This window comes from Eleutherodactylus coqui, chromosome 3 (genome assembly GCF_035609145.1).
Source record: "Eleutherodactylus coqui strain aEleCoq1 chromosome 3, aEleCoq1.hap1, whole genome shotgun sequence".
Lineage (NCBI taxonomy): Eukaryota > Metazoa > Chordata > Amphibia > Anura > Eleutherodactylidae > Eleutherodactylus > Eleutherodactylus coqui.
Window position 1 is genome coordinate 200,875,528 of NC_089839.1, and position 26,827 is coordinate 200,902,354.

At 47.1% G+C, this 26,827-nt stretch overlaps 1 protein-coding gene across 3 annotated transcripts in view; it reads left to right on the forward strand.

Moving 5' to 3' along the window:
* The window catches only part of USP19 (ubiquitin specific peptidase 19), an 82,539-nt gene that overhangs the window by 9,185 nt on the left and 46,527 nt on the right, over nucleotides 1-26,827 (forward strand). For 2 of the 3 annotated variants that reach the window (XM_066596779.1, XM_066596781.1), the window contains exons 3-14: nucleotides 4,465-4,593; nucleotides 4,800-4,936; nucleotides 6,070-6,534; nucleotides 10,918-11,242; nucleotides 14,506-14,662; nucleotides 14,789-14,860; nucleotides 14,940-15,055; nucleotides 16,037-16,251; nucleotides 16,587-16,776; nucleotides 18,909-19,042; nucleotides 20,042-20,200; nucleotides 22,063-22,173. In XM_066596779.1, the coding sequence (XP_066452876.1) occupies nucleotides 4,465-4,593; nucleotides 4,800-4,936; nucleotides 6,070-6,534; nucleotides 10,918-11,242; nucleotides 14,506-14,662; nucleotides 14,789-14,860; nucleotides 14,940-15,055; nucleotides 16,037-16,251; nucleotides 16,587-16,776; nucleotides 18,909-19,042; nucleotides 20,042-20,200; nucleotides 22,063-22,173 (2,210 nt within the window). The remainder of the gene's footprint in view (nucleotides 1-4,464; nucleotides 4,594-4,799; nucleotides 4,937-6,069; nucleotides 6,535-10,917; nucleotides 11,243-14,505; nucleotides 14,663-14,788; nucleotides 14,861-14,939; nucleotides 15,056-16,036; nucleotides 16,252-16,586; nucleotides 16,777-18,908; nucleotides 19,043-20,041; nucleotides 20,201-22,062; nucleotides 22,174-26,827) is intronic. The other variant, XM_066596780.1, reaches the window with a different exon arrangement.

Sequence of the window (26,827 nt, forward strand, 5' to 3'; positions counted from 1 at the left end):
TCAGTCAGCTCCATTGAAATGAATGTAGTGGCACCGTGCATGCTCAACTGTCATTTTTTTCAATCTCCATGCCACTGTAGGGGGTGGCATGAGATTAATGGGGGAATTAGCAGTAAGACCTTCACTGATCAGACTTTTATCACCGATCCCATGAATAGATAATAAGTTAGTTTTAGGAATGCTCCTTTATCCCACTAAGGACCAAGAGCCTTAAATGTACAGCACTTGGTTCTGGGCTTTATTTCCGGCCAATGGTAAATAAACTTTGTAGGATTAAGGCCTCCTTCACATGGGCGACAAAATCGCGCGATTTTTGGCGCGTTGCTACAATGCTACAAATCGCATGTATGTGAAGCCCATGTTTTCCTATGGGTTGCTTTACACATGCGATGTTTTATAGTATGCAACAACCAGACACATAAACCTCGCAGGTCCGGCTATATGCCCGCGACTTGTGAGGTTTTGTAGCCCATGTTTCCCTATGCAGCCTTCCTCTCTGTTGCATTGCATGAAAACGTGATTTTCGTGCGGTGTAATGCTACTTTGACAGTAGGAAATCCTACTGTCAAAGCCATAACCTAAGCCCTAGCTGCAGAAAAAAAATAAAAAAAACACCTACATCACCTTAGAAGCACTCACCGCTGCAGCTTCTCCCCAGGTCCCAGCACTGCTTCTCTTCATCTTCTGGCCGGGAATTGAAAAATCCCCGCCTTCTGGAAGCGCTGTCTGTGATTAGCTGAATCAATCACAGCCTTTTATCGAGCACTCGCTGTGATTGGCTAAGAGTCAGCCAATCACTGCCAGCGCTTTCAGGAGGTGGGGATTTTTCAATGCCTGACCAGAAGATGATGAAGAGAAGCTGTGGCGGCGCCCCAGACAGTGCAAGAGAGGTGATGTATACTTGACAAGAGTGCCATTTCTTGCATGGTACCTGGTACCTGATCACGTGACCGCTGGCGACCCCCAGCATGTCAGAGCTTGCGGGCTCTTGGCAGACCCCTAACCAACTCTGACAGTGAATATTGTCACACTAGGTGGATGCTTTCCCCTGTAACTGGGAATCCTATGGATGCTGCAATTACAGTAAAAAAGTGTGAAATAAAAAAAAATAAAGTGTCATGGAGAACACAGATGTTTAATTTAAAAAAAGGCACAAATTAAAATGTTCCAAACAAATTGGAAAATTCCTGCACTTAATTTTAACATAAATATTATGATTTTCAAAATAAAAAACTGTAAATTTAAACCTTTTTTCGTTTTTGTAGAGCTCAACCCTAATAAAATAAATGGGGGGAAAAAAATTCAGCAAAATAATGTATTAAAAAATAGCTCTTTATGTGAAGATGAAAAATTAGGCCATAAAACAACCACATGGGTAAACTTGCTAAAAAGTGTCTGGTGCTTTTAGGACTGGAACACTGTTGTCTATAAGGGGTTAATATTTACACCCATTGGTGGAAGTCATTCAGTATGTCAGCGGTATGGAATAAATGCTGCCGTCCTTCAGAACAACAAGGAGACAAGTCGGCTTCCTATCCTCGCTGGGGATTATGACGCTTTAAACTCAGCATCTTACCTTGTTATTGTTGCTATGTGATAATCATGATAACAGATGGCAGGCAGGTCCAATTAGCTGCTGAATTACCTGCAGCGATGCTCTGTCAGCCGTGGTTCATTAACTCCTCTCCACCAGGTATTCTCTGTTGTTCCTGTTTACTATACAGCAAATAAACGGGGTGGGGTGGCAACACAAAAGCTCCGATCAGGTGGCTAATATAAGTACTGGTAGACGGTAGTATTCCTGATTGTGAAGGATGTGTCCATAATGTTACAGCTTGTAATCTGCACCAGTCACGGTGTACATACAGATGGAGTCACAACTATTCTTCCCCCTTCTATTCAGGGGGTGAAGAATTCTGAGACTACAGTAATCATTAAAAGTAGCATTTTGTGATGAATTTGGAGAAACCGCTTCTTAGATTACTTGTGTTGAGCTCTTTAAATTTCTTGTTTTCTTGCAAATAGCTGGAAGTTTGTAAACGTGGCAAAACTAATTTTAATGGGGGTTGAATAATTGGGATTGCAAGACTACGTTACTTATCCTGTATTCTACTCCAGAGCTGCACTCACGATTCTACAAGCCTTATGCGGCCATTAATTGGCACAGTTTATGGATTTCATCTTTCTGTTCCATAATGGTAGCAGGAAAACCGGATCCGTACTGTTGCCTGTACTGAGTCTGTCCGGCTTCCGTTGTGCATTTACCGTGTCTAAATAGTTCAGCATGTTGCGCCATTTCGTCCAGGGTTTTAACAGAATCTGCAACGAGACTCGGAATGGATCCTCATTCGTAGGTGTGAACGCAGCAGGACAACTACTCGGCTTGGCCTAACATTGACCTGTCTCAGTGCTCTGCATTACTATATCCTGCAGGAATCCAGTGCAGGTGTGCAGGCAGATATATATTACATCACACTACTAGAGACTAGAGGAGAAGGGAAATATTGGCGGTCTGTTATTTGCAAAAAAAATCCCGCCGTTGATCTGTAGCGTCGCTCTGCCAGCTTCCTGCAGAAGGACGCACTTGCAGAAGTTGTATGGGGCTCTTCATAATGTGGATCAGTTGGCATCTTTGGAAGCAAGTCGCTGCCATGGTAGCAAGACTCCTCCACACGTGTCATGAGGCCGTCTCTAAGGAGCTGCAAACAGAGGATGATATTGCACTCTACAACACGGCTGTAGATACACTAACCTAAACCAGCAGCGAGAAATTGGACGCAGCCCCTGATTGGATAATTCCATGTTAACACTTGGGCTCCGCATCACACGAGTCGCTGCAACATCACCGCATTACTGCAGCTCTACGGTTCCCCTCTGCTTCACACAGGAGCAATAATCGAAGCAAGGCGGAGCGGGACGGAAATTGTTTCCTGCCGCCTGCCTCCATTCACAGTAAACAGGCAGTCGTTTACAGGCTGTTTACATGGGCTAGTCGTCGTTGTGATTTTTTTTCTTCTTTTTTTTTTTTTTTTAATGCTGCATAAACTGAACGAGAAGCGAACAAATTATCGTTTGTTGCTCAATCACTGCGATCCAGCAATAAATGGCACGGTCATCATTCTCTGTAAAAGGCCCCTAAATGTTAATTTGTTGTTACGCCCGTGGAAGAACTGGTTCTAAAGTGATGGATAATAAAGCTTATTCATTGTGTAATGGATGGTCCTGGATCTTTAATTGCTTAGTATGATTGGGATTATGAGACTGCAGCATGACTCATAATGTGGGAGATGGTGCTGCCTTCCTATCTGTACCTACCTCTGGGAGAGAGGGGAAGGCAGTACTATCTGTTCCCCCTACATCAATTACAAGGAAAGACAAGGAGCCAGTACTATCTGCACCTACACCACTTACAGGCAGAGACAAGGTGGCAGCACTATCTGTGCCGGCATCATTTACAGTGAGGCAGTATTATCAGTAACTACATCACAGAAAGGAAAATTGGGAAGGCGGTATTATTGATTATCGCCAAATCTAACTTTTTGTGACAAATTTATCTTCAAGGTGTATTCCCGTGTCTGCTTTTCATTGCCGAGATAGGAAACCGCTGCCATAGTTACTGGCCAGTTACTTCAAAAATAGATGAGCACTTGAGCGCAGCACTGTTTGCGTAGCTCCCATGGAAGTAAATGGGAGTTACAGAAACGGCGTAGCGTGCGGTGCCACCCAGTTTCCGTAGCGATCATTCACGTATATAGGAGCTACGCAAACAGCGCCATCCTGAAGTGCGGAGCTTTTTCTGACGGGTGGTCTGAAACAGCCGGACAGGTTTTTCCATCTCTGCTCTGAAAATCTGCGTTGAGAACACCCCTTTTTAAATCATTAAAAGGCTATTCTAATTTTAACATGCCATAACCCTTTGTATAGCAATTGGAAGGGGCAAATTAGCACATTGATGGCTTTCTGTGCCACAGGTTAAGGGGTTTTCCAGGGCAATACTATCAATAGTTGATCGGCTCAGGTTCCCCGCTCGGGACTCTGGTCGATCAGCCGATCGGGCGCCCACTGTCAGTGACGCCTACATAGAGGTTCAATCACAAGAATTTGGCTCTACTCCCTATGTAACAACTGTATGCATATGTCATCAATAGTATTTGTGTGGAAACCCCCTTTAAGAGTCATTTTAAACTTTGCTATGTTGGTATCTGTATATACTTAGTTTGCTGCACGGTTTACAGGAAGAGACCAGGCGAAAGTAATATCTGTACCTGCTCTGTGTCTCGCTTTGGTAACTATTGAAAAACAAAAACGATGCGTGCTTTATCTCGTCGGACGACCGCCATCAAGTCATCGCCACAGAAAAGCCCCACTTTTTGCACGTGTGCGCTGCACAGTGTTGCGGGGGCGCTGTGTGTTGCGCTTTTCTTGCTGTTTTGCGGGTTTTACAACTAATGTTTCTGATTTCAGATATGATGATTGACTGGAAGCAGAATTCAGGGGAAGTGATAGTGAAACTGAACCCCGGACTGGGAGCTATAAATGTGGATGAGCTTAAGACGGAGTTCACCGATACAGACTGTGTGATCAACTTCCCAGGTATCTATAGAAGATCTTACTTGTTGGATGTCGCAGTCAGTTGACCGCTGGGAACACGATTACATTTCTGAGACATTGCTAATGCCAATTGTTTCCAGCAGAGGAAAGTAGATGGAAAACCTTCTGGCATTAAAAGCAATTTAATCAGTCAGTTCTCCGTGCCTAGTCGCTTCATTCTACATGTATTCTGCTTTGTGTTTTTGCAGAGGGCAATCAGTGGAACTGCCATTTCCATGAAGAAATCGAAGGCTCCTGCAGTAAAATTCAGTATAAGGAAAAGGGAAACTTCCTTCAACTAATTTTACAGAAGAAAATCCCAATGAATAAATGGCCGAACCTCCAGGTAAATCCACGTCATTTTGTTATCTGCATCCTATATTTTTAAGGATTCCCCCCCCCCCCCCCCTTTTTTTTTTCCCACCCACTTTCAAAAAAACTCTAAAATTTATCCATTGACGTCGCTGTATGAGGGCTTGCTTTTTGTGGGACGAGTTGTATTTTTAATGGTACTATTTAATATAACACATCATGTACTGAAATACTTAAAAAAAAATAAATTCAAAGTGGAATTAAAGCAACCCCCCCTTGCTATTATGCAATCCTTGGGTAATTCTTGTTTTTACGGCATACATACTGCGGCAAAAGTGACACAAATTGTGTGTTTAATAGAAATATTTTTTATTTTTGCTGCACTGCTTTTAACCCCTTCCCACCACAGGGTGTAACTGTACGTTCTGGCAGTGAGGTACTTGGTGCAACAGGACGTACACTTACGTCCTGGGGATAACGCGAGATCATAAGAGATCTTTTGCAATCCGGCAGTGGGAGCCGGCTGTCACTGATAAGCCGGGCTTCCCCTGCAACAGCTGCGACACCCCCCCCCCCCCCCCCCGATAACCCCTTTCCTGCCGCGATCTATGTAGATCGCGGCATGAGAAGGGTTCACAGAGGGAGCACGCTCCCTCTGTGACATCATCGGACTCTCGTAATATAATCGCGGAGAGCCCGACAGGTTACTGTGGCAACAGGACACCAGATACCGGCATGGCAAAAAGCGTTAACAAGAAAACCCCTAAAAAAATGAGGCAAAATGCTAATTTTTAGCATTTTGCCTCTCAAAAAAATGCAATAAGTGATCAAAACAGCTGGGTGTACCCCAAAATGTGCCAATAAAAACTACAGCCCATCTCACAAAAAACAAGTCCTCACAGAGCTCCGTCCATGGAATTAATGCTGTAAACAAAAACCTATGGCAGAATTGATGTGTTTTCTCTCCCCACTCTCATAAAAAAATTTATAAAAGTTTTACAACCTAGTTTATGTACCTAAAAATGGCACCAATAAAAACTACAGTTCGCTATGCAAAAAACAAGCCCATGTACACACTGCTTGCAGCCTTTTCTTCATAATGAATTAATGACATTAATTGTTTCTGTATGCAATTTTGTCTAATTTCTCTTATTTGTTTCTGAGCAGAAAAAGAAGAAAGACGTTGTGAAAGAACAGGTAAAGCCGTCCACTGCTAAAGAAAACGGAAAGCCGAAAGCCCCTTTGAAGCTGCCTGTATCAGGTACCAATCGCACTCAGCCCACCGGGAGCCCAGAAATGAGGAAGATTAAACCGGAGCTCAAAAACCTCAAACGAGGACAGGAGGTGGGAGAGCCAAACACAAGTACGAGGAGTCCCCTTGGGAGGAAATTGGCCCCTAGCTCCACTGCGCAAGGTGGGGCACAGGTGAAGAAAGGCTCGCCCCATAAGCTGACCTCTACACGGGATCCCAGTCCAAGGAAGCAGAAACTGGCCAACTCTGAAGACTGTCCAAAGTGCGAGAGTGGTAATGGGCAAAACAAACTTACTGACAGTGTCCAAGCAAAGGATTCCTTGGTGGCTGCAAAACCTGAGTGTCCCAGGGTGGAGGCACCCAATGCCATAGGAGAAAAGGTAGGAGTTTATTTAATCAGTGGACACACATTCTCTACAATGGCTATCAATATTGGGATTATTCACCCTAGAAAAGAGACAGTTAAGGGGTGACCAAATAACTATGTATAAATACATGAGGGGACAATACAAGGATCTCTCCCACGATCTGTTTATATCCAGGACTGCAACAGTAACAAGAGGGCATCCTCTACATCTAGAAGAAAGCAGATTTCATCACCAACACAGAAGGGGATTCTTTACTGTAAAAGCAGTGAGACTGCGGAACTCTCTGCCTGAGGATGTGGTGATGGCAAAACCCATAGAGGAGTTTAAGAGGGGACTTGATGTCTTTCTAGAGCGCTATGATATTACAGGATATAGACATTAAATAACCAGCACGGTGGTTGATCCGGGTCTTGGAACTGGGTAGGAACACATTGATCCAGGGATTATTCTGATTGCCATTATGGAGTTGGGAAAGAATTCCTCCCCCCCCCCCCCCAAATGGGCTAAACTGGACTCTGCCTCATTGGGTTGTTTTTGCCTTCCTCTGGATCAACAAAGAGGGTTGGAAACAGGCTGAACTAGATGGACATTGTCTTCTTTCATCCTAACATACTATGTATTCTGTATGACCCCAAGCATCTGGTTACATACATGTTGTCCGTGTTCGGTGGCTGCTCAAATACATATCTGAGGGAAGAGTAGGATATAGCTCATGAGCAGGGTGGATAAGTACTAATGGTGCACTGTATGGTCATCGCTGGGACCCCATATGTCAGAATTGGAGGTCTTGACTCCGGTGTGGCTCTCTAGAAAGGAGTAGATGACTACAACATAATTGTAGTATATGGGAGTAGTGAAACATTTAAAGGGGTATTACCATCTCCCATCTGAGATGGGAAACTTCTGTCATGGCTACTGGCAACCCGTCTGGGACCTGCGGAAGGAGTTGTATGTACTACAATGTTTCCGTAGCGCCCATTCACTTCAATGAGCGTTACGGAAACAGAGCTGCGCTTAGCTCTTTCTAATAGTGGTTGGAACAGAGCAGCCGTGAAAATCTGAGATGGGAATACCCCTTTACACTCCACAACATGCGAGTTTTTGAAACTACGTAATGTGGAAGGAGGGGTCCCCCATTATCTCTATAGGTGGGGGACCTGGAAGTGGAATCGGCCCTTTTCAGACATTTATGTTCTAATACACCATAAATGTCGCAGTATTACCCCTCTTAGCTTTTATTGTAGCCCTTTGTATTGTGTGTAATCTGACAATATGGTCCTAGGATCAGAAAAGGTTTATACACCCCTGATTTGGTGCAATATACCTTTTGTGTCTCTGCCTCTGTAAGATTCAGGTTCAGTATATACCCTACAAATGCAATTCCATGAAGTTGGCATATTTTCTTGATTTAAAGTGCATCTGTCGTCTAAATATTAGGGGAACGAGTCTGTACTCCCATGTAAGGCTAATTCACACGACCATGCTTTCTGCGCGTATTACGCACGCGATGCAGGGCCGGGTGACATGCGGTGAATGGAGTCAATGAAAGTACATGGACGCACATAAAACAGACTGCAGCATGCTCTATTTCACTTCGGAATCGACTGGGGGTTCCAACAGTCGGACCCCCACTGATTAAAGTTCTTCCCTGTCCTGTGGCTAGGGCAATACTCCTACATCGTGGCACAACCCCTTTAAGAACTAGAGTGAAGAATGACATTGCGCATTACTAGATATGAGTTAATGGGTAATGGCATGACGGTCCAGTTCTATAATTGTCCCTCTGTAGGCTGCGTCCGGGATCCGGTTACCAGAAGTAGAGTAGAGCCCATTCTAAGAATAGTGTCTGCACATGTAGAGCGATGAGGAGCGGCTCCTCTGACTGCACAGAATACCAGTCCTGAGGACACGCGTGGATTTGCAGTCCTTGGTGAAGGTCTCTCTTAGGGTGGGACTGCATAGCAGAGTTGATCGTGTGGACGAGGTTGTCTCCTACTGAGTTGCGGTACGCCAAGGTTTCATTTTCTACCAGCAGTGACTTTGACATTAATTACAGCAAACTGCATCCCAATTTCTCTGTGGCATGATGCTAAATGACTGCAACAGTGTCACTTCACCTAAATGTACATACCGTGGCAGTGCCTTATAGTGGCCATTTGCCAGATTGTGTCTGGAGGCTCCCTCTCATCCCATTAGCAGACAGTTTATATACACAAGACTATAGAAAAAGTTGAGTTTTTGTACCTATATTACATTACTGATCCTGAGCTACATCCTGTATTATACTCCAGAGCTGCACTCACTATTCTGCTGGTGGAATCACTGTGTGCATACATTACTTATCCTGTACTGATCCTGAGTTACATCCTGTATTATACTCCAGAGCTGCACTCACTATTCTGCTGGTGGAATCACTGTGTGCATACATTACTTATCCTGTACTGATCCTGAGTTACATCCTGTATTATACTCCAGGGCTGCACTCACTATTCTGCTGGTAGTCACTGTGTACATACATTACTTATCCTGTACTGATCCTGAGCTACATCTTGTATTATACTCCAGAGCTGCACTCACTATTCTGCTGGTGGAGTCACTGTATACATACATTACTTATCCTGCACTGATCCTGAGCTACATCTTGTATTATACTCCAGAGCTGCACTCACTATTCTGCTGGTGGAGTCACTGTGTACATACATTACTTATCCTGTACTGATCCTGAGTTATATCCTGTATTATACTCCAGAGCTGCACTCACTATTCTGCTGGTGGAATCACTGTGTGCATACATTACTTATCCTGTACTGATCCTGAGTTACATCCTGTATTATACTCCAGAGCTGCACTCACTATTCTGCTGGTGGAATCACTGTGTGCATACATTACTTATCCTGTACTGATCCTGAGTTACATCCTGTATTATACTCCAGGGCTGCACTCACTATTCTGCTGGTAGTCACTGTGTACATACATTACTTATCCTGTACTGATCCTGAGCTACATCTTGTATTATACTCCAGAGCTGCACTCACTATTCTGCTGGTGGAGTCACTGTATACATACATTACTTATCCTGCACTGATCCTGAGCTACATCTTGTATTATACTCCAGAGCTGCACTCACTATTCTGCTGGTGGAGTCACTGTGTACATACATTACTTATCCTGTACTGATCCTGAGTTATATCCTGTATTATACTCCAGAGCTGCACTCCCTATTCTGCATATCCCAGTATTTTTGCTTGTGCGGTGTCTGCATAGTACATGCTTTGATTTACATTCTGGAAGTGTAGCCTTTATACCAGACTCAAACACTTCTAGTATTAGAGCTGATATAAGCAGTTAGAGGTGTTTTTCTTGACGAGCTTGCTAACTGTTTCCAGTGACTGTAGATCTGGAGTATAATATTGGACATAACTTAGGATCAGTACAGGATAAGTAATGTATGTACACAGTGACTCCACCAGCAGAATAGTGATTGCAGCTCTGGAGTATAATACAAAATGTAACTCAGGATCAGTACAGGATAAGTAATGTATGTACACAGTGACTCCACCAGCAGAATAGTGAGTGCAGCTCTGGAGTATAATACAGGATGTAACATGGTACTGGTATTTTCGAGTAATGGTATATTTGCAAGGAAACCGTACCTTATGCTTGAGCTACATGGTAACTTTGGGTGTGACACATGATTGCAGTATCGTCCTGTCTGCGTTGCATCTAATGTGGTTGCTTTGCAACTTGCAGATTGCAGTGGATTGGCAGTGTTAAAGGGATAGTCTTAGATTATTAATAGAAAATAGTAAGTTAGCTAATACTCTCCCGCCTCGGGTCCCTGCATCTCCCGCACTGACAGCTCCAGGTCTCCCCTGTGACACAATGTATTCAGGCTGCCGTCAGCCTGTGAATGGGACGTCAGACTGCTGTAGCCAATTGCAGACCTTGGTGCTCAAGCTCGAAGCTCTGCGATTGGCTGCAGCATCCTGTCAGGTGATGTGGAAGTGGAATCGCCTGACCAGAAGCTCGGTGCTGACTAGAGGCTGCCAAGGGACCTTTGATGGGGTGCGCTGACAACGCCATGTATTCTGAGATGAGGGGGAACTATGTAGCTACTAAAATCAGTTGTGGATGCGCAGCTGATTCCTGGTCAAAATCTGCATCTAAAGTGCGGGTTTTTATGCAGAATTTGGCGCAGCGCAAATTATGTAGCATTTCTGCCCTTTGTGACGTACTCTAAGCTTGCTTGTTTTCTATCATGGGAAACCTTTTTTTTTTTTTCCCTTTTTTTTAAATTTTTAAAAAACTGTTTTTATTTTATTAGACCATGCCTTTAAGAAATTTAGATATACTTTATTATACTTAGTGACTTTTTTGGAATCCTTCTTTTTACAGGTTTTTTCTGACACACAGACTCTTCTTCCCAATCATGAAACGATACCCCAGTCTGCCCCGCCAGTTGTACAGCCCGTATGTTCTAGTAATCAGACTCCCGGCCCGTCAGGTGACTTGACTTTGGATGTGACGCCATGTAAAGACGTGCCCCTACTTTCCTCGGAACAAGCCACAGATTATCAGGAGCCGCTGTCAAAAACACACATGATGCTGGATGATAAAGAAACTATTGCCGGCTCATCGCACGGGGAGGTCACCCAATCGGAGCACACGGCTGGAGAACGCAATTCTTCCGAAGATTACAATGTAGAGGATACATCAGAAGGTAATTGTGGTGTTATGGTTGCAATCAATTTTCCCAGCCCCCCCCCCCCCCCCCATTAGGAATTCGGTTTATGTGCCAAACGTACAAACTTTCGGCTGTTTGCAAAAAAGGGTGAACAAAAACCATTGAAATAGCTGCACATAACTAATAGAACAAGCGATTTATCCAAATTCACCAAAAAATGCTATTTTTATTTATTCCTGCAGTCTCAGAATTCTATCGCCCCTTCATGACAAGCGTCTCTAGTACTTCATAAAGCCCCTTTTGCCGTTATGACCTCCTGCAGACGTGATGCATCACCAGGCAGCAGCTTCTGGCAGCCTGAGGAATCTTACCCCGGTCCTCGTGGACAATGGCCTCCAGGTCACTAATAGTCTTAGGTTTACAGACTGCAGCCGCCGCCTTCACATCCCACCAAAGATTCTCTATGGGGTTCAGGTCAGCTGACTGCGACGGTCACTCCAGAGTCTTCCAGGACTTCTTATGTCACCAAGCCTTGGTGGACTTTGAGGTCTGCTTGACATCATTGTCCTTTTGAAGGTCCAATGATGGCCAGACTTCATCTTCCTCACACACCGTATGACGTCTTCCTCCTCAGATTTCCTGATACGTGATTGATTCCGTGTCTTGTCTGGGCATGAAGACTTTCAGCGTTTAGTATGCACCTCATTGCCTGCTGCCACCAGGTCTTGTCTGCAGGTCTTCTGCAGTCATTGGAGGGTTTCTGACCCTCAGGAATCTAGTGGCAGTGGGTGACAGCGTCCTCTTTCTGCCACATCCAGGGGGTGCAGCCAGTGTTCCTGTAATTTGAGCTTGTGAACTGCTTCCAGCTGTACCTCTAGGATTTTTATCATTCAGTTTAAACAGCGCTCATTCATTCACTGTGTTTGTGAATGAGAATAACTGAATGATTTCTCGTTTGAACAAGCCAATGATGTATCTGTCTGTATAAACGGGCTGCAAGAGCCAACTCTGATGACATTTGCTCGTTCAAACTATAAACGTTTATAATTGTCTGTGGCTGTTGTAGAACAAATCCGATTTGCTGTTAGCAGAAACTCTGGTTAGATGGACGCCTCGTAGTTATGTACAGACGATGGAAATAAAAATGTGCAAATAAATAAACCAAAAAAACACTGGCACCTTTTATAAGAGCCCGGCCCTCTCAGGATTGGCGCTTCCCTGTATAGAAATTCTCCCCGTGACCTCAGAGTGCAGCATAAAACCACGTGACAAGTTTTCTGTGGATCAGTCTTCGTGTGAATCCATATTAGATGGGAAAATCTAGTGTTCTGAGTGACTGACTTCCAACGAGGCCTGATCATCGGTGCTAGACTAGCTGGGCCGGGATTGTATCACTAAACGAATCAGATGGGTCCAGATGTCTTTGGCGCCACGCTGATTGTAAAGGCAGAATTTGTCACAAGCAGCATGAATCGATGACTCCTTCCTGTCTGCGGGTCAGAACATGTCAGCAACTACAAGAAGCTTCCTGTCCGCAGGGGCCGATATTCCTGCAGAATGATTCCATCACTTAGTGGAATCTACGCCACAACCAATTGCTGCAGTTCTGAAGGGCAAAGGAGTCCAACACACTACTAGATGGGGTCTGTAATAAAGGGGCTGTTTAGATGGTTATATGGTGTTTTTTAGTAATAGATGATACACTCCCCTTTAGGCCTCATTCATACGGCGTATTTGCGCTCCGTATTGCGTGTGTGTGTGTGTGTGTGTGTGTGTGTGTGTGTATATGTCTAAGTATGTATGTATGTGTGTGTGTGTGTGTGTGTGTGTGTGTGTGTGTGTGTGTGTGTGTATATATATATTTTACATGCATTACACGGAGGGCTGAACCTCCATTGATTTGCCTTGGCATTTTCACACGTGCTTTTTATGCACCCGGAAAAAAAATCTAACTACAACAGCCCGGAACAATATGCACAGTTTTGGTCTGTGAAATTCTGTGTATTTCACAGAGTTAAACTGATTACGTCCGTGTAAAAGAGCCCTTGGGTAAGTTGATGGTAACGTTTTCAGAAATCTCTTGCCGTTCCCGCATGTGATCTGGAGGCGTCGGTACGGACACGTTTGTCACCAGTCACGACACACTTCATGCTCCAGCCCTGGCTGGTGAGGAAAGGTTACGTTATCCCAGCCCCCAGCAGTCATCCTCCTTCTAGATTATATTACCAGCTGCGTAGTCATCTTGGAGACGGCAGGACTCGACCTCCCCCCTCCCAGGACGTCAACTCCATGTTGTATTTCTCCGTCGATCTGCATCCGTATTGTGCCCAGTTATAGTAACTAGGTCTGGAGGTTACAGGCTCGACCTCTTCCGCTTACCTGTGTCCGTCTCATGTCTCGCCTCGCCAACAATTTCACACTCTACTCCGAAGGTAACGGAAGCAGCGTGTATAGCTGTAGTGCATGCGGGCGGCCCTGCTGTGCAATGTGCTAATGGACAAAGTTAGATTTAAAGGGACATTGCAGAGTGGTTGTGTACGGAGTATTTAGTTTTGGATGTTTTTTGGCCCTTTTCCTGTAATATGGATTGCTATAAACTAGTTGACTGGTGGAAGTGCCATGCAGATAACGCTGTGCTATGCAGACTATGCATGGCTTTTGGGCCCCAGCACCTTTTTAGCAACTGACAACCAGCTATTTATTTCAGCACGTTCCAGCAGTAACTGTCAGATTTGCCATCAGTTGTTGAGAAACTTAGTGACAGCAAATATGGCTTCACTTCCTGTTGTCACAGGTGCAAACATGGCCGCTGCAGCTTAGCAGAAAAACACCAAGGGCAGGGGGTGCCGAGGGGGGAGGGGGGGCCTGCAGCGGCCGAGGTGGGAGGGGGGGGGGGCCTGCAGCGGCCGAGGGGGGAGGGGTTGCCGAGGGGGGAGGGGGAGCCTGCCGAGGGGCAGGGGGGGGGGGCTGCAGCGGCAAGGAGAGAGGGATGCAGTGGCTGTTGGACAGAATGGTATAATACACACTTCCTCTGCTTATAAACCTATTTTTGAAAGACTGGGTGCAGTGCTTTACATGTCCATTAGTGGCTGATGTAGAAGAAAGTATCACCTGCCAAAAGTGATCTGTGGCAGATTGTTTCTGAAGGAAGAGATAAGTGGCACCCTTGCAATGCCGCTCGTCTCTGCATAAACATCACTGTGATATTTATCCAAGTATTACAGGCAGGTCAGTGGAAGGTCTACATAGTTTTGTAGTATTGATATTTAGAGCAATTTGTTTTCTCGTCTGCCTTGTAGATGTAGAGCCGTATGTGAACCTCACGTTTGTGAAGAACGACCATTACGAGAAGGGGAATGACGTGGTGGTCGTACACGTGTATGTGAAGGAGATCTGTAAGCAGACGTCCCGGGTGCTGTTTCGGGAGCAGGATTTCACGCTGATCTTTCAGACGAGGTAAGAAGCCAGATTGTACTGAGAGGCTGCAGGAGATGTACAAATAATGCCGCCCCCTTACCGATAATGTGTCTCCATGGAAAAGTAGCCAGCTGTAATCCTTTTGTTTGTTTCCCCCTTATCTAGAGACCAAAATTTCCTCCGACTTCATCCTGGTTGTGGTCCTGATACAGTTTTCCGGTGGCAAGTAAAGCTCAGGTAAGAAGTTGTGTCCAGAGATCTATGATTTATAATGCGCTGCCCTTTGTTCACCTTCCACCCCTTTTCACTTTTGTAGGAACCTTATAGAGCCAGATTTGTCAAAATACACCTTCACAGGGGTTCGCATGGATATCTCCCTCCAAAAGAAGCAGTGTCAGAGGTGGGGTGGTCTAGAGGCACCCGCCGCACAAGGTCTGTACCCTGAATTCTACCTTTGACCTAAATGTGGGACGTCTTAAATGGCTAATACTTTCTGTTCCAGTGTTTGGACACCTGACCATACATCATCTACACATAAAGGGGGTTTCTGAGAGTAAGCTATTATTGACCTACTCTCGGATAAGTCATCAATATCAGATTGGTGGGAGGCTGCCTTTCAGCACCTCAGCTGATTGAAGAGACCCTGACAGTCGGCTGAATGAAATTGAGGTGTTGTACAATGTATGGCACTTTGCCTGGTATGCAGTGAGGTGGTCACAGCATTCACTTAAGCACCCCTGGCTCTTCAGATAGCTGATGGACCCCTATCAATCTGATATTGCTGACCTATCTTGAGAATGTCATCAGTATCGTGCTTCCAGAAAACCCCTTTTAAAGCAGTGGCAGTGCTGGCGGCACTAGATGTCCATGCTGGTCTATTGTGGTTGCCTCTAAGTATTGCCAAGTACTAAAATGGATGCGTCTTGTAAGCTCCATTGGGGAGCGTGACAATTTATATACAGCCCTGTAAAATATGTTGCCACTATGTAAATGAGTACAATAAGTCATTTTGTGGCATTCAGGCTATTGTAGTTGGTGAGGTGGTAAAGTGTAGGCAAGTGTGTTCATTACATGGTCTGGAGGAGTACTGTTTCTTCTTGTGGAGGGCCACCAAGAAGGCATAGGAAGACTTCTAGACCGCGCGATGCTTCCTGGGAAATAAGGTATTCAAATTGGAGATGGTATAATGCCTCTGTAACGCCATCTATTGGAAGGTGGCTTTTCAAGGTCCGACCTTTTAACAGGATTAAGGTTGGCCTTAGTCACGTTGCAAGGCCTGTTAAAAGGTCAGCCTTAGGGTTTTAAGTGGCTAACTTCCAGTAGGTGGCATTACACCATCTCTCATTTGCATACTTTATTGCACACTGGCATATATTAGCTGCTAAACAAAGGCCTACTTTCCCTCTTTTTAAGGTGCAGTGGGTGGTGCAAAGGTTGCCATGCCTGCAAGTCCTGCCCCCCTTGACAAAGCGCAACCTGGAAGTAACCAGCACCCTCTGTCCAGCAAAGAAGAACCCAGGGCCGGGGAAAAGGAAAAGCCTCGAGCCGAGGATACGAGTTTGGATAAAGTATCGTCCAGGGCAGCAGCTGATCACGTCCCTGTAAAACCAGAGCAGCTCATGACTTCGGTTGGTATCTTGGTATCTGAGGTTTCCACAATATATAGTTCTGCGGTTTTTGGGGGGGGGGGGGGGGGGGAGGTTGGTTTTTTGTTTTTTTTAATGGTCGCAGTAAAGGGGTTCTCCGGGACTTTTACCATTGATGTCCTATCCTCGGCACTTGTTCACATGAACTCGCTAAAATTAAAAGCTCATACCGCTTTGCAGGTGATGTCATAATTTTTAATTAGATCAGCCTACTTTTCATTAACAGATCTACTAAATATCATGTTTATTATAGTATCCAAAAATGGTGCTTGTCTATCTTCTAGTTTGAAGAGATTTTCATTCTTTTCTTATTTTAGCCCAAGCCGACCTGCATGGTGCCGCCAATGACTCACAGCGCAATGAGCAGCGATAGCGCGCAGGAGGAAGAGGAGAAGAGAGTGTGTCTGCCAGGATTTACGGGTCTGGTCAATTTGGGGAATACCTGCTTCATGAACAGCGTCATCCAATCCTTGTCTAACACGCGAGAACTGAGGGATTACTTCCAAGGTTAGTGGCTGTTGCCCCAATAATATTTGCAGGGGACTTTAACCTTATTTTGGAACCAGTACGGGACCGCTTTACTCCAGCTGCCTTGGGATCGCCCCAGCTACCTGTATGGGCTCAATCCTACTTGCTGCAGGAAATATGGCGCCTGTGACACCTGCATGACACTCCCTACTTGTGTCACTCTTTAACCTATAACACCTTTTCCCGCATTGATTTATGCTTTGGTTTTTCGGAATGTCCCCCCATGGTGTGTGATGTATTCTATCCACCTAGAGGAATATCAGATCATTCCCTGGGAGTGGAGGGTAGTCGTCCTTTGTGGAGACTTAGTCCCCTATGGCTAGCACAGGGAGAGGTGCAGGAATTTGCTGAGCAAGAGATGAGAATGTAGGGGGGGGGGGGGGGGGAGTTAACAAGGAGATGGCCTTCGAGCTAATTGCATGGGATGCTGTTAAGGCTTTCACTAGAGGGTCCTTCACGTCAGCCATAGCAGAGTACAGAAGGTCCCTGCGGGCCGCCCGGCTTGACTTTGAGTGCCGTCTTGTTGCTGCAGAGGCCAGGCACATAACGAATCCCTCCCCGGAATCGTACCTAGACCTAAACAACTTATGACGGGAATATAAACTACTATTAACTGAATACACCAAAAAGAAACTTCTTTACTCCCAACATCAAGTTTTTGACCAGGGGGATAAGAATGGTCACCTGCTGGCCTACTTGGCCAGAGAGGACCAGTTGTTTACACCAATTGCGGCGGTGCAAGATGCCTCGGGCACCCGGATAGATGACCCACAGCTAGTCAACCAAACATTTACCCATTTTTATAGAAATCTATACACCTCCAACTTAGCTGCTCTAATGAACAACTCACAAGCTATCTTGATGACATTCTCTTTCCTACACTGAGCATGTGGTGAGTGTCCTGTCTGATAAAGTTAGTGAGGGCACCTTTTGCGCTTTCCTGCAACTGCAGATAAGCCATAACTTGCCTGAACATTCATACTTTAGATACTACCAGCTAAAGCATGTGATTGGGGCTTAGTTTCAAGGCCTGTCCATACCATTGTCCCTGTCTTGGTTGGAGGGCCTGGCACAAATGTGTAACCTCCTGAAGCCGCTGTCTAATTTCTACGCCCAGCTAATACAGCATCTGGCCCCGATGAAGGAGAGGGTCACCTGGAAGTGGGTCAATGATATACCGGATCTGTTGTCTGGGTAGGATACTTTGCTTCCCTCTGCGACGTGCCCTCAATGTTGATGGCTGATGGGACCGTTATGCATATGTTCTGGGCCTGCAGTGTCCTGCGAGATTATTTGAGGGACGTTCTCATATTCATGGAGTCTCATCTGGAGGCCCTAAGGACCCTGCACCCTGGGGTGTGCCTTTTCGGGTTTGTTGGAAACCTCCCTGTGGCTGGGGCAACCCACACCTTATATAAGTTGCTGCTTTTTTTAATGTTAAAAAGGTGGTATTGCTAAACTGGAGAGGCCGACCAGGAGGGCATGGATCCAGGTGGTAAATTCTGTGATTCCTATGTATAAGCTGACGTATATGGCCAGGGGATATGAAAAGATCTGGGGTGCGTGAGTGAGCTGCCCTGCAACGGTGGGAGAGGGATCTGCCTGTGAGGGGATGGAGTGAGGAGTACCCACTTGACCTAAAATCTGTTTTCTATCCTTTTTTGTTGAAAGTCTCGCTGTGTTGTTGGGGAGGGGGGAGGAGTTGCTATAGTTCTTATTTTTGTTATTTTCAGGCTCAAGGTTTGGGAGCCATTTTCTGTGGTTCTTATTATCAATAATTGATTAGGTTAAAATAAAAATATATAGCCAGATGTTATGATTTATAAGGAATGTACGCATGTATGCAAATAATTACTCTTTCTGTTTTCATGTAATGTGACTCCATTATGATGTGCACTTTCTGTGCCCACTGTTCCTGTTTATTTGTCCATTTTATTCTGGCTAAATAAAGTTCCTTTTAAAAAAAAGGTTAGTGGCTGTCGGTTCTGTTCGTAAGAGATTTGCTGCAACAACCTCTTCTGTTCCATAATTATAGGCAGATGTGTTTCTGGTATCGTCTTCTTCGCTCATGTTCTTAATGTTTTCCCTTTATTGTTTCTATTCCTCAATAGATCATTCGTTTGAATCTGAGATCAATTGTAACAACCCTTTAGGGACCGGGGGGCGTCTTGCTGTCAGTTTTGCGGTCTTATTAAGGGCTCTTTGGAAAGGAACTCATCACGCCTTCCAACCATCAAAACTCAAGGTGAGCATGACCTAGAACTAATTCTTAGGCTGCCTGTCCATGGGCGTTGCGATATCCCACGGCTGATCTCCACTGCGGGAGCTACCGCTGGGGAGCAGGGGCCTGCTAACTGTTCTCCGCACTGCGCCTGACTGGCTCACCGCGGAGAATCACGGCAAATTGCAGCATGCTCTGTTTACTGCCTGCGAGCAGAGAATCGCTATGATTCTCTGCTCGTGGACAGCGGGGCTGCGCTTTCCATAGCAACGCTGTGGACAGTGTTCCCCGCGGCTGGATCATTGCCGCGGTGAACGCAATGAAAAATCGCCCGTGAACAGGCAGCGCTAAAGGGGTATTCCCATTTTGTAAAGCGATTTGCATATTGTTAGGATCTGCCATCACTTTATGTGCAGTGGGAGTCCAACCTCTGGGACCAAAATCAATCCTACTTCAAAAGTGCCACAGTGTTCATTTAGGCCCAATGTCCATGGGCAGAACTTTGCTGTGGAATTCGAAGTGGGCGTTCCGCTCCGGATTCCATAGCAATAAGCCTCCATAGCGTGCTATGGTAAAACGATCCTTCATGTCCACGAGCGGAATCCAATTGCGGTGTCCACTTGTGGATAAAAAATCGCAGCATGCTCCATTTTGCTGCGGTTCCCACACGGGCGTTTCCATTTGAAGTTCATGGAAGCCCTCTAATCCGCATCCTGTCCACAATTGACATTGCGGATGGGCCTTGGATTCCGCGAGAAAGCAGGAGTTTGAAAAAAAAAAAAAAAGACTACTGTGCATGTGCGCCAGCGCTTCCACACACATCCGCAGTACAAAAAAAAAACCTGAACAGGTAGGCAGGGTCGCTGGCCACGGGCAGGGTCTGAATCCGTTGCTGGCTCCCGCATGCGAAATCCGACCCACCTGTGGATATGAGGCCTTAGAGGACACTTCACTCAAATATCATATGCTTTAGTATGTAGGGTAGTGCATTGTGTGTCTATTAATACATATACTTTTTTCCAGGCAATTGTTGCAAGTAAAGCTAGCCAGTTCACTGGTTATGCTCAGCACGATGCACAGGAGTTCATGGCTTTTCTGCTGGACGGACTTCATGAAGATCTGAACCGGATTCAGAATAAGCCATATACGGAGACCGTGGACTCAGATGGGAGGCCGGATGAGGTACATGGAGACTTCTTGGACTGTTCTGCTTCTTTTTACTGGACTTTTAATATGCTGTAAAGGGAACCTATCACCAGTTTTTAACAGCCTCCACCATGCGGGTTAAATATTGCGGTATTTTAATAGTTCGGACTTGTACATACCCCATTAACTATTTCAATTTTTTTTTTTAACATTTAGATTTAGTCCCCATTGGGGGCTTGGTACAACCAATCAAATTAGTGCAAGTTCATTTATATATTGCAATATGTCAATATTGCAGTATATAGCCACTTTTGATGCTGCCTTTCAAGCCCTGCTTTCAGCATGCTATCCCATCGGACCCCGATGATCGCATTTTGGGGTGGAGTGCCGATGAGGTGTGGGCGCTTCTTCCCCCTCGCTCTGACTGTTTAGATGCTTGGTCAGCTTCTACTAATGAAGTATCCTCGGGATAGGCCGTCACTAATAGATCAGCGGGGGTCCGTTGCCTGTGACCCCTGTCGATCAGCTGTTCTCTGGGCCAGTGCTCTTATGTACTGAGCTGAGGTGTACAGGAAGTGGACAGCTGCATTCCCTGCAGACGCCCAGCTTGTTATTGTAGGTCACGTCCCCATTCATTTCAATGGGAACTTGGCCTGCAATATCAAACCTTTGTACTGCAGTGGGAACGGAGCTGTCTGCTTCTTCCAGAAATGAGCATGGAGCATGACTGCTCCAGCTGATTGTTGGGGGTCCAGTGTGATGGACTCCCCGCTGATCTGTCATTGATAACCTATCCTGAGGACATGGCATCAATAGTTTATAACTGGACAGCCCATTTAAATACACTCCTGTTCAAAAAACAAATCAAGCACCTAGAAGTTGTTTTTGGATGGAATGAAACTTTCTCTGTGATTGTAACGTTGATATAAGTAAGTGATTTACAATATCAGAGCAAAGGGATCATTTATTATGGAAGACTGACCCCTCAATAGGAGGCTCTAGTACCCTGTTGTACAGCCTCTAGCTTGGATACAAGATGTGATACAGGCGGGCATGGAGGCTCTAGTACCCTGTTGCACTGCCTCTAGCTTGGATACAAGATGTGATACGGGTGGGCATGGAGGCATAAGTGGTTATAAAGCCAGGCATCTGACCAGGCCAGTTTCATACAAGCATATTACCCTGACCACGGATATCCTGACCTTAACTTGGAGCATCATAGTGATGCCCAGTTGATGACCTACAGTGTTTTCAAGATGGGTAATATCACATCAATGGGCCCTGCGCTTGAGACCCCTTCTGATCAACTGATTGATTAAAGAGGTCCATTTTATCATGTGCCATAAGACCAGCTCAGTCCCCTTCAAGTGAATGGGATTGGTCTTCTACACCAGGCACAGCCTGTATACAGTTTTATGGTGTTGTGCCTCTGGTATGCGGTAAAGTGGCTGCAGCACTTACCAGAGTGTCTCTCCCCCCCCCCCCCCCCCCCCCCAACCACTTTATACTGCTCGTCAGCGAGGGCCCCACTTGGCGAACCCCCACAAATCTGATATTGAGGTATATTAAAGTCCTGGAAAGTCCTTTTTAAACCTGCATTGAAGACTTACAATTGTGCTGGTTTAAAGCTCCGCATCGTCTGCCATACAAGTCTGTCTTATGGTCTTAAACAAGTATTTCTAATCTAGATCCTTTTGTACTTTTCGGTTTATTGCTGGAACGATTTAAGACTCTGTCTGACTTAAAGATAATTCCCAACTATAACATTAAAAATGTTCCTGAGAATAGACTCTAGATATTTGTGCTAAAGTAGCCGATAGAAACAAAATTACTCTGCGTTCCCTTAGGCCCTAGAGGACATTAATGTCTTTATTTTGTTTCTTGTCCTCTTCTTTCAGGAAGTTGCTGATGAAGCATGGTTGCGGCACAAGATGAGGAATGACTCCTTTGTGGTGGATTTGTTCCAGGGCCAGTACAAGTCAAAGTTAGTTTGTCCAGTCTGTGCGAAGGTGAGTATAGAACTCCTATAGAGTCTAGAGTGAAATGCCGTTTTTTTTCGTTGTAACGTAACCTGTAATTTTTACAGCAGTTGAAGGAAAGAGTCTTATTTTATAAAGCAATTGTTTAGCGCTGGGATATGTTATTACTTTCGGATCAATGGGGGTCTGACTTTGGGGACCCCCACCAATCCTAAAAGTGGAGAAGACACAGAACAGTTTCCCCTTCACTGTTTTTTCCTCTGCAAAGCAACAGCGCAGAGGCATTCAAGTGAATAATAATCTTTATATACCGCCAACATATTTCGCAGCGCTTACAAGACAGGGAAAATAAAAACAAGACCACAATTACATGAAGTAGTCAGTTGATGGAAACAGTAGGGGTGAGGGTCCTGCTCCAAGACCTTACATACTACAGATAATGGGGTGATACAGAAATTAGAGGCTTGAGATGTGCACGGTATGGCGAGGTGGAGAGTGAGGGGTGCTATACACATAGACAATGGTCAGGCTGTATAGTGGCTGAATCGGTATGACTGCAGGGGGCGGTTGATTATCGCCAGCAGGAATTGCAGTCAGTAGGACAGAGAGCATGTTATCGGGTGGAGTATAGAGGGGTTATGTTTAGGAGATGTGGTATGCCTCCCTGAAGAGGTGCATTTTTAGAGCACCCCTAAGGTTTAGTGTCAGTGATTGCCTGGATATTTTGGGGCAGTGCATCCAGAAGACTGGTGCTGCTCTGGAGACATCTTGGAGGCGGGAATGAGAGGTTCAAATTAAAGGGGCACTTAGTCTGATTTCGTTAGTGGAGCAGAGAGCGCGGGCTGGGTGGTGAATTGAGATGAGGGAAGCAATGTAGGGCGGTGCGGCGCTGTGGAGGGCTTTGTGGATGAGGGTGGTGAGTTTAAATTGTATTCTGTATTTGACGGGCAGCCATTGCAGTGACTGGCACAGGGCAGAGGCGTCCGAGTAGCGGCTGGACAGGAATATGAGCCTGGCTGCCGCATTCAGGATGGATTGGAGAGGGTAGAGTCTGGTGCAGGGGAGGCTGATCAGCAACGAGTTGCAATAATCGAGACAAGACTGGATGAGGGCAACAGTGAGCGTTTTTAGCGTGTCTGCAGTGAGAACAGGGCAGATTCTTGCGATGTTCTTGAGGTGCAGCTGACATGTTCGGGCGAGAGATTAGATATATAGGGTAAAGGAGAGAACGGAGTCAAATATAACCCCAAGGCAGGTGGGTGTGCCGTCTGGGAGTTATGGTGGTGCCACACACTGAGAGATGTCAGGATGTAGATGTCAGGATGAGGTCGGTTAGCAGAGAACAGAAACAGGAGAAGGTCAGTTTTTGAGAGGTTCAGTTTTGGGTAGAGAGGGGCATAGTGTTGGACAGCGGACAGGCAGTCTGTGTTCTGGAGGAATGTTGCTGTGATGTTGCGGGAAGAGGTGTATAACTGGGTGTCATCAGCATAGAGGTGGTATTGGAGGCCAAATCTCCTAATGGTCTGTCCAATGGGGTCTGAGAACCGAGCCCTGGGGGACCCCAACGGCAAGCGGTAGAGGAGGGGAGATAGAGCCAGCAAAGCAGACACTGAAGGAGTGGTCGGATAGGTAGGAGAAGAACCAGGAGAGAGCAGTGTCCTTTAGGCCGATGAAGCAAAGCATACTGAGGAGGAGTTTGTGGTCAACGGTGTAAAATGCTGCAGAGAGATCGAGGAGGATTAGTAGGGAGTAGTCACCCCTCGATTTGGCCATCAGGAGATTGTTTGACACTTTAGTCAGGGCGGCTTTTGTCGAGTGTAGGGGCCGGAAAGTGGACCGTAGGCGGTCAAGGAGAGACTTTTCTTAGAGATGGCTTATAAGGTGGGTGTAAACCATACGTTCTAATAGTTCGGAGATGTAGGGGAGGTCTGAGATAGGTCGGTAGTTTGCAGCATCGGACGAGTCAAGAGTCTGTTTCTTTAGCAGTGGGGATATGATGGCATGTTTGAAAGAAGAGGGAAAAATGCCAGAGGTCAGAGAGATTGAATATAGTGGTGAGGTGGGAGATGACCACTGGGGAGAGGGGCCAAAGGAGGTGAGACGGGAGAGGGTCGCTAGCGCAGGTGGTGGGGTGAGCAGAGGAAAGCATATTGGAGACTTCTTCCTTTGGTCTAAGTACAGAGAGTGAACAGGAGCTAAATGCAGTACTGACGAAACTATGGTCAGAGCAAGTCTGGGATGTCATCAATTTTCTTTTTGCAGTAAGCAGCCAGCTGTTCAGCTCTGAGATCCGTCACCGGGGGCTGCAATTTTGGACTGAGAAGGGAGTGGAAAGTGTCAGTCGTATAGGGTTATGAGATAGTAAGGAGACGAGAGAGGGGAAGTAGATTTGTTTGGCATGGTGGAGGGTGAGGTTGTAGGTTCTGAGCATGACTTTAAAGTGGAGAAAGTCTTCCTCCACAGCCGTTCAGCACCGCCAGATGAAGCGCATTTGAGGCGTGAGCCAGGGTTGCCGTGGACTGCATCGGATGGCTTGTGTCACGGGGGTGCCACTTCATCCAGGGCAGGTTTGAGAGTGATGTGCAGCAGCCAGGTTGGGGAAGGAGAGGAGAGAGATGGGGAACAGAGAGGACTGTAGGGACTCTGCAAAGTCCTGGGTGTGAAAGGCTTGAAGGTTCCTGTATGTACAGTAGATAGGAGGGTCAGGGGAGATGCTAGGAAGCTTGACAGAGAAATAGAAGAGGTTATGGTCCGAGAGTGACTGAGGCTAACTGCAGTTCTCGGCATGGTCAGGTGGCCAGGAGTGGCGCTGTGCAGGGAAATCCTATAAAGGAACATTCTCGGCATTGATGTGGGACCCTGACCGATTATAAAGTCACTCTTTATAAGATGAGGAAACCACTTTTAACCCTCCCCATTGTGCTTCATATAATGACTTTTACATGTTTCAGTGCAGGTTTTCTCGTCCGTATCATTGGGGGCCACAGCCTAGACCATGGGATATAGCCACTGCCCTAGGAGGCGACACTAAGCAAAAAAAGTGTTAGCTCCTCCCCGCTGGCTATATCCCCCCCTGCAGGCACTCAGCTAATTAGTCTTTAGCTTAGTGTCTGCTAGGAGGCAGACGTAGGAAAAGCTATTCGCGGGAATCCGGGGAGTCGGGGCTTTTCCCTGGCTTTACTGGCCTCCCGGGGGAGACGCAGGCAGGGGGTGTCTCCACCACTACTGCGGCGTCTCACCCAGAGAAGAAAAAGGGGCCCGACCATGCAATGCGCATCCGAGTCGGTTACCCGCCAGCCATAGGGCTCCCCCTCCCTGGAGTAGCGCACTGTCTGACGGTGACGCGTAGGGGGCAGCACTGCTGGAGCTGTCGACGTGTGGACAGGCTGTGGCCCCAGAACAACACCAGAAAATAATCACTCGGGACTCCCTCCTCGCAGCGGCGGCAGCGGCAACAAGACGCAGGTTACCTGGGCATCACAACTCTCGGACGGCAGAGAAGCAGCAGCGGCGGCAGTTTCTCCCTTGGCAGGGATAGAAGCGGAGCGGAGCGGGGCAGGGCAGGGCAGGACGCCGAGGCGCCGGCCGGCAAGCCACTTCCGGGCGCGGCGCTCCGGGGGGCGGAGCGCCGTCGTCACGGCCGGAAGACGTCACTTCCGGGTCACGGGGACGCTTCCCGGCCAGGCCACGCCCCCTCCGAGCGCGGCAAGCTTAAAAAGGGCAGCCAGGAAAAAGAATGGCCGCTCTCTGCAGCACAGCGTGTCAGCTTGCCTACACGCACGCCGGAGCCTGGCACTGTGCAGCTCCCCGAGCCCGCAGCAGCAGCCCTCCTGAGCAGCAGCCCTCCTGAGCAGCAGCCCTCCTGAGCAGCAGCCCTCCTGAGCAGCAGCCCGCCTGAGCAGCAGCCCTCCTGAGCAGCAGCCCTCCTGAGCAGCAGCCCTCCTGAGCAGCAGCCCTCCTGAGCAGCAGCCCGCCTGAGCAGCAGCCCGCCTGAGGGGCAGCAGCGCTTCTGAGCAGCAGCCGTCCAGCCATCCGGCTCTGCAGGGTCCCTCTGCTGTGGAGAAGCATCCGGACAGCAGCAGCACCTCCTGTCTCGGGCACCAGCAGCAGTGACAACGCCGCAGCAAGTCCCTGCCACAACGCCTGCCGGGTCACCAACGCTACGAGGTCGTGTGTGTGTACCCGCGTCGACTCCCGACAACATTCAAACGTCAGGACCAGAGGCTCCAGCTGGACCGGGGGAACCGCACAAACAGCTGCCAGACCGGGTAAGCCTTGCCCAAGGCGGCACTTTGCGGTGTTCTCCCCTCGCCCTCCCCTCCCCCCCCTGCAGGCATTCCTGTAAACGGTACCCACCAGTTGCAAATTGTGTTGTGTTACCATGTCTGACCCCAGATCAGAGGGTTCCAGCCCGGCCAAGGGGAGGGTGAAGCACTACGCTTGCTCTACATGCAGCGTTAAATTTGCGTACGGTCAAACCGACCCCCGCTGCGCGGGGTGCACCACGGCACGCGCTCCCCCAGGGACTCCGGTGCCCCCCGCCGCCCCTGTGGAGCCAGGGCCCGAGCCCCAATGGGCAAGGTCCCTGGCTGCTGCCGTTTCCGGCCTGGCCTCATCCTCTGCGGCAATTTTACGCCGGTTAGAGCTCAGCTCCGACGCGTCCTCCTCGGAATACGCGCAAGGG